The sequence below is a fragment of the Anabrus simplex genome, chromosome 1 (genome assembly GCF_040414725.1).
Source record: "Anabrus simplex isolate iqAnaSimp1 chromosome 1, ASM4041472v1, whole genome shotgun sequence".
In the NCBI taxonomy this organism is placed as follows: Eukaryota; Metazoa; Arthropoda; class Insecta; order Orthoptera; family Tettigoniidae; genus Anabrus; species Anabrus simplex.
Genome location: NC_090265.1, coordinates 1,779,357,554 through 1,779,371,756, shown reverse-complemented (window position 1 = coordinate 1,779,371,756; position 14,203 = coordinate 1,779,357,554). Strand labels below are relative to the sequence as shown.

General features: G+C 39.0%; 1 protein-coding gene across 1 annotated transcript in view; it reads left to right on the top strand.

Moving 5' to 3' along the window:
- LOC136883147 (lysozyme) overlaps positions 1–13,776 on the top strand; it is a 57,500-nt gene extending 43,724 nt beyond the window's left edge. The window contains exons 2-4 of the mRNA XM_067155333.2: positions 512–697; positions 6,273–6,346; positions 12,144–13,776. Coding sequence (XP_067011434.2) covers positions 512–697; positions 6,273–6,346; positions 12,144–12,293 — 410 coding nt within the window. The 3' untranslated portion in view covers positions 12,294–13,776. The remainder of the gene's footprint in view (positions 1–511; positions 698–6,272; positions 6,347–12,143) is intronic.
- The last annotated feature ends 427 nt before the right edge of the window (positions 13,777–14,203 follow it).

Here is a 14,203-nt window from a genome sequence, read left to right as displayed (position 1 = left end):
TAAAATTTTCTTTCCTTCCCCATTCCAAAGCTTCGTGATAATATCGCTTTCCCTGTAACTAATCACAACACTGCTTTTCCTACATGAAGATATAAAATCTATTCATTTGTGTAAATCGTTATTTTCTCTCACTCAGGAGAGACTGATCGACAGGGTGGTCACAAACAACCTGAACCGGCTATATGATTGTTAGAGGGTTGGTCATACTGAAAAATATTTTGAACAAAAATATGTAAGTTATATATCTCACGCAGTTATTATTTAATCAGCTGCTGAAGTTAACCAACCAGATCACTTCTCAGGCGAATTCAAATGGGCATTGTGAGGCGGTGTTACTAAATCTACACATGGCTTCAGACGGACTGAATAACGTTGGTGATTATGTTGAAAAATATAATTGATGATGAAATGAAGCAGTGTTATAAACCTTGATCTGTCTTTACCTGTTTACCTGCAAAACATTAGGGAAATACACTTTTTGACTTCCCTCGTATATTCCTTTTTGTTTCAGTTGAGAATGGATTCCCCGTGCCAGATGATATATGTCTGGGATGCATCTGTGAAGCTACCACAAATTGCACGCTTGGATTCAAGTGCACTCGTGGTCTGTGCGGGCCATTCCTCATCTCAGAGCCCTATTGGATAGATGCTGGATCTCCGAATATCCTCTGGGATCCCAACAATCGTCCAGAAGAAGGTGAGTTAAGTAGTTTTCAGAATTGCAATAGATCATCATCATCATCATCACAATCAATCAATCAATCATCAATGATCTGCAGCTAGGGCGGTCGCCCAGGTGGCAGATTATCTACCAATTGTTTACCTAGTTTTTTCTTAAATATTTTCAACTAACTTGGAAATTTATCGAACATTTTCATTGATAATTTATTCCAATCCCTTATTCCTCGTTCTGTGAATGAATATTTGCCATAATCTGTCCTCTTAAATTCCAACTTTATCTTCATATTATGACCTTTCCTACTTTTAAAAGTTCAAGTCAAGCTTATTTCTCTACTTATGTCATTCCATACCAACTGACAGCTTGAAACATACCACATATGATATAGATGTTGATTCCCATAGGGAACCTGAAATATTGTCCGAATGAGTAAATTTATAATACCAACATAAATAGAAATTTTTATCTTTAATAATACAGTACCTATCATTTTGTGCATAGCCATAAGACATTGTTGTGAAAGATGCCTAAGCGAATTTTCCAAATGTCACCTATTTTTATTCCATTAGAACTAAATGCTGAATGTTTCATATCTTAGGCTGACCATTACTCATTACTCTGAAATTGTTATATGACCTGGAAATTTTACACCCAGAAACTTTCTTGAAACCATTCTTGGACTTGATAAGATGACTGAGTTGACATATATCAATCATAAATAAACACATGTTATGCAGTAGTTTGCCTGCTACCATTTCTTGATGGATACAGTACTTTTGTATCCATCCCTTGGCACAGGCCAGAGTAAAGTGTAGCTTTCACCGAAGTCCCAGTCTCATCCATGGCTGTGACAATATGGAAGCTGCTGGGGTGTGGGTGGTGCGGAGTATTGACATTCAGAGCACGAGTAATGCATCTGAGTGTGATGAAAGGTGTTGCTCATAGGGTCAGTCGTGCTGCAATAGCATTTTCTGACCCAGTGAGGAAAACAATGGCAAACTACCTCACTCCTCGTCTTGCCTAGTACGCCTCATTTTGATGCTGCCATTGGTTTTTGCGGTTTCCTTATAACCACATAACCTTTGGTGGTGCTATTTGATGATCCAACCAGCCTCTGGGCTGATGACCTAACAGACATGCAGTAGTAGTGTAGTTCATGATTAACTACACAAAACAGAATACGGTAGCACACAACTTATAAATGCATCTTCTGATTGACACACAATAAGAAGCTAAGGAGACTGTCTTACATCCAAGGTGAGAACAGAAGTGCACACACCTTTTGTGCATTGAACTCAGCAGACAGCTGTCATGTCACTGATAGAAGAAACACATCACTGAGCACAAATGCTCTCAATGTACAATGGTGCCAGTAGATGCACCATCACTTGACCCAGCACTTTTCTGAAGTCAGATTAAGTAGGTTTAGATCAGGCCTTTCCAACTTGAGCACTTAGTGCTGGGGCGCACCAGCGCTGCACTCAGCAGCACCGTTCCCCTCCTTCCCCACCTACTTCACGCAGTGGTCGGTGCCTGTGTACGTAAGAGACAGTACATTCATTATCATTCTCTCTCTCTCTCTGTGTGTGTGTGTGTGTGTGTGTGTGTGTGTGTGTGTGTGTGTGTGTGTGTGTGTCTCCTTCTCAGTAGAATCTATTCGATAGAACAGACAGCGGAGCAGTTGGTTTCCCCTTCCTTAAAAATGTCGTTTAATACTTCATAGGTGGATTCATATTTTGTTCTCAATACCGAAGGGAAAGTTCAATGTTTAATTTGTCGTGTCATTTTAAGCGTAAAGTCTTTAACCTTTCGACGACACTGCCACAATAAACTGAACAAACTGCTAAGTTAAAATCGGAATTGCCAAGTTCTTCAGAAAGACGAAATAACTTACTGATTAGGAATTGTTTTACATGCAATTTAGGAGATCTGTTTTCGTTTTTGATTTTGTGTTATTAAGAACTGTTTAGACTTAGATGTTCTGCTAAGAAAAAACACCGGGCAAGTTGGCAGCGTGGTTAGGGCGTTCAGCTGTGAACTTGCATCCGGCAGATAATGGGTTTGAACCCCAATGTCGGCAGCGCTGAAGATGGTTTTCCGTGGTTTTCCATTTTCAAACCAAGAAAATGCTGGGGCTGTTCCTTAATTAAGGCAACGGCCGCTTCCTTCCCATTCCTAGCCTTTCCTATCCCATCGTTGCCATCAAACCTATTGACAAAAGAAACCACGAATATAATTATTTTAATTATATTATCTCCCTGTTCCACAGATACTTGAACCCAACAATTTGGAAGGCGCATTTCGAGCACATTATGGGCTATTGTTGCTCTGAAAATTGCAAAAAGTGGGCGACCCTTTACTGATGATGAATTTGTAAAAGAATGTTTAATAGTGCTCAGAAGTACTGCATCGACGCGCTGTGGCTCACTTTGAAGCTATAAGCTTGTCAAAACAAACCATCTCTCGTCATGTACAGGAACTTAGGATTGTCTACTTATGAAAATCTTGGAGACTATCAGACATTGTTACAAACTTTGCACTCTGAACTTAATGTCCGATTCAAAGAAATGAATGATATGGCACCTCAGCTTGAAATATTTATGACCCCATTTTCAGCACCTCTTGAAAAATCACCATCATATTTCCAAACAGAGCGGTAAGACCAGAGTGCGACGCAATCCTAAAGGACAGGTACTACCACTACAGTGGTGGTTTAATATCCTTTTACAAAGGTGTTCAACCACAAGAATTTCCAAAACTTCAAACAGTTGCCTTAAAAATTTACGTCAATGTTCGATACAACGTATTCATGATATAGATGTTGATTCCCATAGGGAATCTGTAATATTTGTCCTGAATGAGTAAATTTATAATACCAATATAAATGGTCCGTTATTGGACATTATAAATTTTCCAGCTAACTCATTCTTGGTTGCCAGCGTTTCGCCCTCGTGTGCTAGGGTGGGCTCATCAGTTGGTACCTAGCACACCTACCAATACGCTGGCTAGTGCATACCGTGGAGGCCACTGCATAGGCTAACTAGAGCCACCGACAGTGCCAATGCACTAAGAGACTTCGTCTCATTATCAAAAATTGATGCCTGCTTGGCCATCAGATGATATAGATGTTGATTCCCATAGGGAATCTGTAATATTTGTCCTGAATGAGTAAATTTATAATACCAATATAAATGGTCCGTTATTGGACATTATAAATTTTCCAGCTAACTCATTCTTGGTTGCCAGCGTTTCGCCCTCGTGTGCTAGGGTGGGCTCATCAGTTGGTACCTAGCACACCTACCAATACGCTGGCTAGTGCATACCGTGGAGGCCACTGCATAGGCTAACTAGAGCCACCGGCAGTGCCAATGCACTAAGAGACTTCGTCTCATTATCAAAAATTGATGCCTGCTTGGCCATCAGATGATATAGTTGTTGATTCCCATAGGGAATCTGTAATATTTGTCCTGAATGAGTAAATTTATAATACCAATATAAATGGTCCGTTATTGGACATTATAAATTTTCCAGCTAACTCATTCTTGGTTGCCAGCGTTTCGCCCTCGTGTGCTAGGGTGGGCTCATCAGTTGGTACCTAGCACACCTACCAATACGCTGGCTAGTGCATACCATGGAGGCCACTGCATAGGCTAACTAGAGCCACCGGCAGTGCCAATGCACTAAGAGACTTCGTCTCATTATCAAAAATTGATGCCTGCTTGGCCATCAGATGATATAGATGTTGATTCCCATAGGGAATCTGTAATATTTGTCCTGAATGAGTAAATGTATAATACCAATATAAATGGTCCGTTATTGGACATTATAAATTTTCCAGCTAACTCATTCTTGGTTGCCAGCGTTTCGCCCTCGTGTGCTAGGGTGGGCTCATCAGTTGGTACCTAGCACACCTACCAATACGCTGGCTAGTGCATACCGTGGAGGCCACTGCATAGGCTAACTAGAGCCACCGGCAGTGCCAATGCACTAAGAGACTTCGTCTCATTATCAAAAATTGATGCCTGCTTGGCCATCAGATGATATAGATGTTGATTCCCATAGGGAATCTGTAATATTTGTCCTGAATGAGTAAATTTATAATACCAATATAAATGGTCCGTTATTGGACATTATAAATTTTCCAGCTAACTCGTTCTTGGTTGCCAGCGTTTCGCCCTCGTGTGCTAGGGTGGGCTCATCAGTTGGTACCTAGCACACCTACCAATACGCTGGCTAGTGCATACCGTGGAGGCCACTGCATAGGCTAACTAGAGCCACCGGCAGTGCCAATGCACTAAGAGACTTCGTCTCATTATCAAAAATTGATGCCTGCTTGGCCATCAGATGATATAGATGTTGATTCCCATAGGGAATCTGTAATATTTGTCCTGAATGAGTAAATTTATAATACCAATATAAATGGTCCGTTATTGGACATTATAAATTTTCCAGCTAACTCATTCTTGGTTGCCAGTGTTTCGCCCTCCCTATGGGAATCAACATCTATATCATCTGATGGCCAAGCAGGCATCAATTTTTGATAATGAGACGAAGTCTCTTAGTGCATTGGCACTGCCGGTGGCTCTAGTTAGCCTATGCAGTGGCCTCCACGGTATGCACTAGCCAGCGTATTGGTAGGTGTGCTAGGTACCAACTGATGAGCCCACCCTAGCACACGAGGGCGAAACGCTGGCAACCAAGAATGAGTTAGCTGGAAAATTTATAATGTCCAATAACGGACCATTTATATTGGTATTATAAATTTACTCATTCAGGACAAATATTACAGATTCCCTATGGGAATCAACATCTATATCATCTGATAGCCAAGCAGGCATCAATTTTTGATAATGAGATGAAGTCTCTTAGTGCATTGGCACTGCCGGTGGCTCTAGTTAGCCTATGCAGTGGCCTCCACGGTATGCACTAGCCAGCGTATTGGTAGGTGTGCTAGGTACCAACTGATGAGCCCACCCTAGCACACGAGGGCGAAACGCTGGCAACCAAGAATGAGTTAGCTGGAAAATTTATAATGTCCAGTAACGGACCATTTATATTGGTATTACAACGTATGCATGCGAACAGATGTTTTCAATTCGGAATTTAAATAAATGGAGAACTAAGACTTCTCTGTCTGATGCAGACTTAGAGGCTGTACCTAGAATTTCCCATTGTATTTGTACCCATTATTGGTAAATTCGTTGCTGCAAAACGATGTCAACAATCGACATAAACGCTAAATGTACATTAAGGCAAACGCAAAGTATGTACAGAATAAATTGTGTGTTTATATGTTCACAGAACTGTCATATATAATATTGTTTTCATAAGCTGCGCACTGACTTGACGACCTGTGGTTCTGCCTCTGCCACTTCCCCTCCTTCCCCCACCACCTCAACGGTGCTATAGCACAGCACCGGGGCTGCTGCAGGGGCCGGCCGGGGCCGTGGGAGCACCTCAGTTGGAATCGCTTGGTTTAGATCCTAATTCAATCAGATGTAATTCTCATATTTAACATTTTTACTGCTAAAGAGTTATTTTGTTTTCATTCTTCTCCTTCTTAATATTATGGTTTTTTAAATATATTTTGCAGCATACCACCGATGTGCTACAGACAACTTCTGTGCTGCCGCAACTGTTCGTAGCTATCTAACCAAGTTTGCACAGGTAAAGTATCATTTTGATCTAGCAAAGACCTATTGGTATTAATGATAATTTATGATTGAAAATACCTCAATATACAGAAATCTTCATCCACAGTGATATGTGATATTTGGAATAATCGGAATTGTTCCCAAACATTGAATTAGCTAATAATAACGCAGTAGATATTTCAAGAATCTTTCTCCCTTGAAAATGTTAAGAGGTTTTGACAATTTTAAAAGTGTGAAAATCATACATAATTATGTATTGTTTAGTTTGAATTGTGAACATTTTATTTTTGTGTTAAAATACATAGCAAGTGATGGAAAGTGGAAGGAAAAGCACCAACTTGTATTGGTTGCTTGCTAAAATTAACATAAGTTTTCATCACCAAGTACAAGTATGAAGGATGAGTTCTCCACCTAATCAATACTTTATTTTACATAGTGTTAAAGTATTGATTAGGTGGAGAACTCATCCTTCATACTTGTACTTGAACTATCAATACGGACCATGAAACTAATAGATTCCGGTTATAGTTTTCATCACCATACTTTAAAAAATAGACTTTTTATGTAGATCTGTTCATCTGCTCTGATCCCCTGAAATCTCGATGCCTCTATTTACATGAATATAATGATTGCTGTACAACCTCAAAATATCATCTGTCATGACTGATGCAAATCTTTCAAGGTGGGAGCTATATACACAGTAAAATTGGGAACATGCATCATTTTCAAAAATATTTTTTTTGAAAAGTACACCAATGAAATAGTACGTAAACGTATTGCATTGTGGTATGTTGCCTTGTTTTCTACCATTAAAATAATATTTAATAGTGCCTTTCCGCAAGGCGAGTGAAACGGCCTCTGACGTAAGCTGCGCGCTGTGACGTCACGATCCAGTACCGCATGGAGCTCTACCAGCCGTTGTGCATCAGCCGTTGCTAAAAGCCGATTGTTTATTATTCATGATTGCGAATAACTTCGAAATGACAGAAGAAAGGTTCAAAACAGCCCAGTCAGACAATCTACCATGTGTAGATGTCATCATTCTTGAAAAATGTGACTTTTGTGGCCGCAGAAATTCGCGGATAACAAGCAAGTTTGTAAGTGGCGTCTTTTATATACGTGCAATGTACTGTAACCCATAGTATTAGGATAACAACGAACCTGGATAGATATCACATCACTTTCAACATTTCCTTCTAGACCGATTCCCCTATTAAAGAATAACATTACATTTTCGGGCTTTCAGCATTAGTAAAGTAAGAAATCGGATTTCAGCACTAACATAAACATATAGGTAGCATTATAGTACTAGTCCGCTTCTGTGGTGTAGTGGTTAATGTGTGCCACTCCCGGAGGCCCGGTTTCAATTCCTGGCTCTGCCATGAAAGTTGAAAACAAATAGTACGAGGGCTGGAACGGGGTCTCCTCAGCCTCGGGAGGTCAACTGAGTAGAAGGGTTTCGAATCCCACCTCAGCCATCCTCGAAGTGGTTTTTCGTATTTTCCTACTTCTCCTCCAGGCACCTAAGGCCACGGCCGTTTCCTTCCCTCTTCCTTGTCTATCCCTTCCGATCCTCCCATCCTCCAACAAGGCCCCTGTTGAGCATAACAGGTGAGGCCGCCTGGGCGAGGTAATGGCCCTCCTCACCAGTTTCATCACCATACTCAAAGTCTCACGTTCCAGGACACTGCCCTTGAAGTGGTAGAGGTGAAATCCGTCGCTGAGTCCGAGAGAAAACCAACCCTGAAGGATAAACTGATTAAGAAAGAAAGAAAGAAAGAAGGAAAGAAAGAAAGATCATAGTACTATAGGGCTATAATCTATCATTCCCAAAAAAATATATATTTATGGTTGGGACAACTGGCCTACCCACTTCCGGGGCCCATGAAAGAGAATTAAATATATTTGTGGAGGGAAAAAGTTAAACATGATAAAGATAAATATGACTTCATCTAGTTTTCACAAGTCGGGCTGAGTGGTTCAGACTGTTGAGGTGCTGGCCTTCTGACCCCAACTTGGCAGGTTCGATCCTGGTTCAGTCCGGTGGTAGTTGAAGGTGCTCAAATACGTCAGCCTCGTGTCGGTAGATTTACTGGCACGTAAAAGAACTCCTGCAGGACTAAATTCCTGCACACCGGCGTCTCCGAAAATCGTAGAAGTAGTTAGCGGGGCGTGAAGCCAATAACATTAATTACATTTGGCTTTTAACAAGCTGAGCATATCAGGAAAGAAAAGTGTCCTGGTGACATTTTAGTCGCTCGATACAGGAATGTCTTTGGGTGCTGTGACTTTTAGTTTTTTTTTTTTTTCTGTTTGCTTTACGTCACACCGTCACATATAGGTCTTATGGCGACGATGGGACAGGAAAGGCCTAGGAATGGGAACAAAGCGGCCGTGGCCTTAGGTACAGCCTCATTATTTGCCTGGTGTGAAAATGGGAAACCACGGAAAACCATCTTCAGGGCTGCCGGCAGTGGGGTTCAAAACCCACTATCTCCCGGATGCGAGCTCACAGCTGCGCGCTCCTAACCGCACGGCCAACTCGCGCGGTATTTTTACCCTTCGGTTTATTGACTTGGCTTGTATAATCTAAAACTAAGTTGGATAATATTTTAAACACCTACATCACTATTTTCACCTGTGTGCAATTATGTTATTTATTTCATTAATATTATGATAATTATTATAATTGAGCATTGTTAACTTATAAGACCCCAACAAACAAGCATTGGTTTTGTGTAGTGTTATACATTTGTTAAATTCACGTTGTTTCCTTTCATGATGTACACGCCTATTCTTTGTTACATTATAGAGTATTTAGATATAGCCTAAATTTCTTTACCAATTAAGCTCTTCAATAAAGACATACATAACTGTCCCATGCCAAGATAGAATTAGAGCTGTCGAAATGGTTCATAACCCCTTTGATTTATTATCTTGACATGGATCACCCAAAACATAGGTTAGGTTTGGAGAATACTTTAATAATCAGCATTATTCAATGCACTGTTTATTACTTTCATATTCCAAGATGTAATTGAAGCATTTAAATAAAGCATCATACATTAAAATTTAAAGTTTTACCACTAGAACAGCTGACATGGAAAAGTGATTTGAAAATTCAAACAAATTCATCTTACGTTAAAATCTTCAAAAAAATAAACTGTAAACTTTTCCGATATATCACCAGCATTTCTCCGGCTCGCCAAAATCCATTTCTCCCTATTTTTAGCGTCTTTGGAACATTTATAAACAATTTGTTTGGTACGGTATGCGATGTGCCATTGCATATCGGAACTCTACACCATTTATAAGCCTCACTGTCTGCGCAGGATTCATTTTAAGTCTAAAATATACCACTCAGATTATTATCCAATGTATAGACCTCGAATTTAACCATACTAGACACTAACGTAAAGTAGAAATACGCGAAGTGTATCCTGCTTCTCACAGCACACTATGTGTTATTTCGTCTGCTAATTCAGTCAACCTGTACGATGACGTCAGACCAATGAGATCGCGTACTTGCGTGACGTGACATTTTCGTAGACTTTTATCATGTTTGGAGTTATTATTTGTACATTCTGATCACATTTTTGAATTCTGCATGAAATTTTGAATCAGATTAGCATATTTTTAATTAAAACCCCGGATCATGCATGTTCCCTATTATCTACCAACGTATTCTTCTGTAACTCCCTCTTCAATAACGACATTGATCGCATAAGCAAATGAAAATATCTTCAGAAAGGAACACTTATTTTTATCTCTTCTACTATCATAATGATGAGAAAGATATTTTTATATCATGTGGTCATGTATAATGTTAAAGCCAATACCTATGAAAGTTCCCTAACTTTCTGATATCAACTCAATCTGTATTTTTCAGTCACTACTGATCTGCATTTAGGGCAGTCGCCCAGGTGGTAGATTCCTTATCTGTTGTTTTCCTAGCCTTTTCTTAAGTGATTGCGAAGAAATTGGAAATGTAGTGAACATCTCCCTTGGTAAGTTATTCCAATCCCTAACTCCCCTTCCTATAAACGAATATTTGCCCGAATTTGTCCTCTTGAATTTCAACTTTTATCTTCATATTGTGATCTTTCCTACTTTTAAAGACACCACTCAACTTATTTGTCTACTGATGTCATTCCACGCCATCTCTCCACTGACAGTGTGGAACAAACTACTTAAATAAATAAAAGTTATAGTATACAATTTTATTTGTAACCACCCATTCAACGCAATATACTCTTTACAATTAGGGTATTTTATTTATACTAACAATACGGTCACATTATGAGATTAATCACGTATTTTTGTAATGTTATGCCTGCAAAATTTTAACACGTATTATTTACAGAAGAATGGAAAAACAAGTTGAAGCTGAGCTGGGAGAAGATCAATTTGACTTCAGAAGAAATGTAGGAACACGTGAAGCAATCCTGACTTTACGTCTGATCTTAGAGGATCGAATCAAGAAGGACAAGCCCATGTACATGGCATTCGTAGATCTAGAAAAGGCATTCGATAATGTTGATTGAACCAAGCTATTTATGATTCTGAAGATGATAGGCATCAGATACCAAGAACGAAGAATTATCTAGTCTGCAGTGATAAGAATCGAAGGCTTTGAAAAAGAAGCAGCAATCCAGAAAGGAGTGAGGCAAGGCTGCAGTTTGTCCCCTCTCCTTTTCAATGTTTACATAGAACAGGCAGTAAAGGAAATCAAAGAGAAATTTGGAAAGGGAATCACAGTCCAAGGAGAGGAAATCAAAACCTTGAGATTTGCCGATGATATTGTTATTTTATCTGAGACTGCAGAAGATCTCGAGAAGTTGCTGAATGGTATGGATGAAGTCTTGGGTAAGGAGTACAAGATGAAAATAAATAAGTCCAAAACAAAAGTAATGGAGTGCAGTCGAACGAAGGCAGGTGATGCAGGAAATATTAGATTAGGAAATGAAGTCTTAAAGGAAGTAGATGAATATTGTTACTTGGGCAGTAAAATAACTAACGATGGCAGAAGTAAGGAGGACATAAAATGCAGACTAGCACAAGCAAGGAAGAGCTTTCTTAAGAAAAGAAATTTGCTCACTTCAAACATTGATTTAGGAATTAGAAAGATGTTTTTGAAGACTTTCGTGTGGAGCGTGGCATTGTATGGAAGTGAAACATGGACGATAACTAGCTCAGAAAGAAAGAGAATAGAAGCTTTTGAAATGTGGTGTTACAGAAGAATGCTGAAGGTGAGGTGGATAGATCGAATCACAAATGAAAAGATACTGAATCGAATTGGTGAGAGGAGATCGATTTGGCTAAATTTGACAAGAAGGAGAGATAGAATGATATGACACATCTTAAGACACCCAGGACTTGTTCAGTTGGTTTTTGAAGGAAGTGTAGGTGGTAAGAACGGTAGGGGTAGACCAAGGTATGAACATGACAAGCAGATTAGAGCAGATGTAGGATGCAATAGTTATGTAGAAATGAAAAGGTTAGCACATGATAGGGTGGCATGGAGAGCTGCATCAAACCAGTCTATGGACTGATGACTCAAACAACAACAACTCTTTTGTTGGAAATCGCCCATCAGAATTTTCAATACGATTCAGTTTTTCAATCATGTAGTGATTCTCATATAGATAACTTCACTTAGTGTGGTAGAATGTTAAACAGAATTTAAAGTTCAATTACACTTTTTACAACAGCACATTTGCTGGAAGATTAAGAATGATTTTATAAGACAATGTGGTGGTATTTTTACACTGAATGTTATGTGTTATAATGGATGTTTTTGTTCTGTTTAGGACTGTGATGGAGATGGAATTGTAAATTGCAATGATTATGCCAAGATCCACTACATGGGTGGTTACCACTGTCAAGCACCTATTGACAACCTGCTCTACTACTCAATCTACCTCAAATGCATGGACAGTGTTCGGAAACTCATGGGCTGATAAATATTAAAATATTATCATATGACTGACTTTGTAAAATAATGTTTTGAAACACTCTAATCTAATATTGAACCCATATTTATTTATTTATTTATTTATTTATTTATTTATTTATTTATTTATTTATTTACTTATGTAATATCATATAAAACAGTCGCACAGTTGCTTATAATTGAGTGTTATCTCCGGTATTTAAATTTATTCAGGAGCCTGTTGGCGGTCCAGGATTTCACATTTTTATAATGAAGAATTGATTTGTACATTGTCCTCAATCTAAGAATTTACAACATAATAACTGTAGATATGGCTAGAGCTCCGGTGGTAAGCATGACTTTCCTTCCTGCTCAGTCTCAACAAGTAAGCCATTATGACATGAATATGGAGCAAGAAATGCATTATTTATATGTAAGTAGTTCTGTGAAATGCCCTGAAATGAGGATCAATACACAAGACTACATTGCACTTCTTACATATGTTTCTGAATACCATTAATGCCACTATATTCGATAGTGAACTCTTCATCACTCTCCATTTTCACGGAACACATTAAATACACTTCAAAAGCAATACCAAGAAAATGCTGCCATAAAAGGCTTAATCTACTGACAGTGGAGTCAGAGACATCTGTTGGTGAAAATAATATTTGGAATATTAACATCTGGCAGAAATGTAAAGAAAGAACAGTTAATAAGTATATTCAGACTTTTGAAATACAGTCTACCTATCAGAAATTGATATTCCAATGTATATTCAGGATTTTATAAATTTGTATAAACTAAAGGTCTGAGTGCCGGCCCCCTGGTGTACAAGTAGCGTGCCTGCCTGCCTCTTACTGGGAGGCCCCAGGTTCGATTCCCAGCCAGATCAGCGATTTTTACCTGGATCTGAGGGCTGGTTCAAGTCCACTCAGCCTACGTTATTACAATTGAGAAGCTATCTGACCGTGAGATAGTGGCCTCAGTCTAGAAAACTAAGAATAATGACCAAGAGAATTCATCGTGCTGACAACTCGTAATCTGCAGGCCTTCGGGCTGAGTAATCGTCACTTAGTAGGCCATGGTCCTTTGGGCCTGTTGTGCCATGACGTTTGATTTGGGTTTAAAAAGGTCCAACTCAGACTTTTATGTTAAGAGGTTAAAATAAAATGTCTGCACATGTTAGCTGAGGCTATGTGATTATTATTATTATTATTATTATTATTATTATTATTATTATTATTATTTTATAATAACTGTGCATGTCAAGTCTACATATGTCTCATTCACATAAGAGCATGACTTCTACTAAGGATGGAGGCAGCAATGCTTCTCGACTGTGTTCTAGCCATTTCTACCACTGAATGGAGGACAATGCAGGAAACATTTATGTAGAGAGTATTCTGTGTGTGTGCGCGCGTGTGTGTGTGTTTTGTATTTATATTTTTTTGTAATAAAACTGAAAGGTTCAGTATATGCGATGTCTCAAACATTTATCATGTTTCATTACATCCTAATTTCTCCCTTAGAATAATCTAATCACATAACATTGAGGTACCATACATCAGTAAGCATAGCTTGAAATAGGAAGGAATAAGCTCCAACAGATTCCTGTTACTTCTGTTTTTCCTTGAAACTACCCTGTTACTTTCAAACAAACAAAAGATCATTTAGGTGGAAAATTGTTTTACATGTGTAAATGTAACATTCTGTTCCCTTTAAATAATTAAAAAAGTCTTGTTTTCCCCATTTACCGTGGAACTGTCAGGAAAGCATATATGAGGGCCATTCAAAAAGAAATGAGCTGGAGGCTACAAAATGCAAACTGCTGAAAGGATCGTAATGCAATTGCCTGCGGAAGGAGGTGTGGTCCCTATAAGACCGCTGGAGGGACATGGGTGCACACCACATGACGACAGAGCGAGCATGCGCACC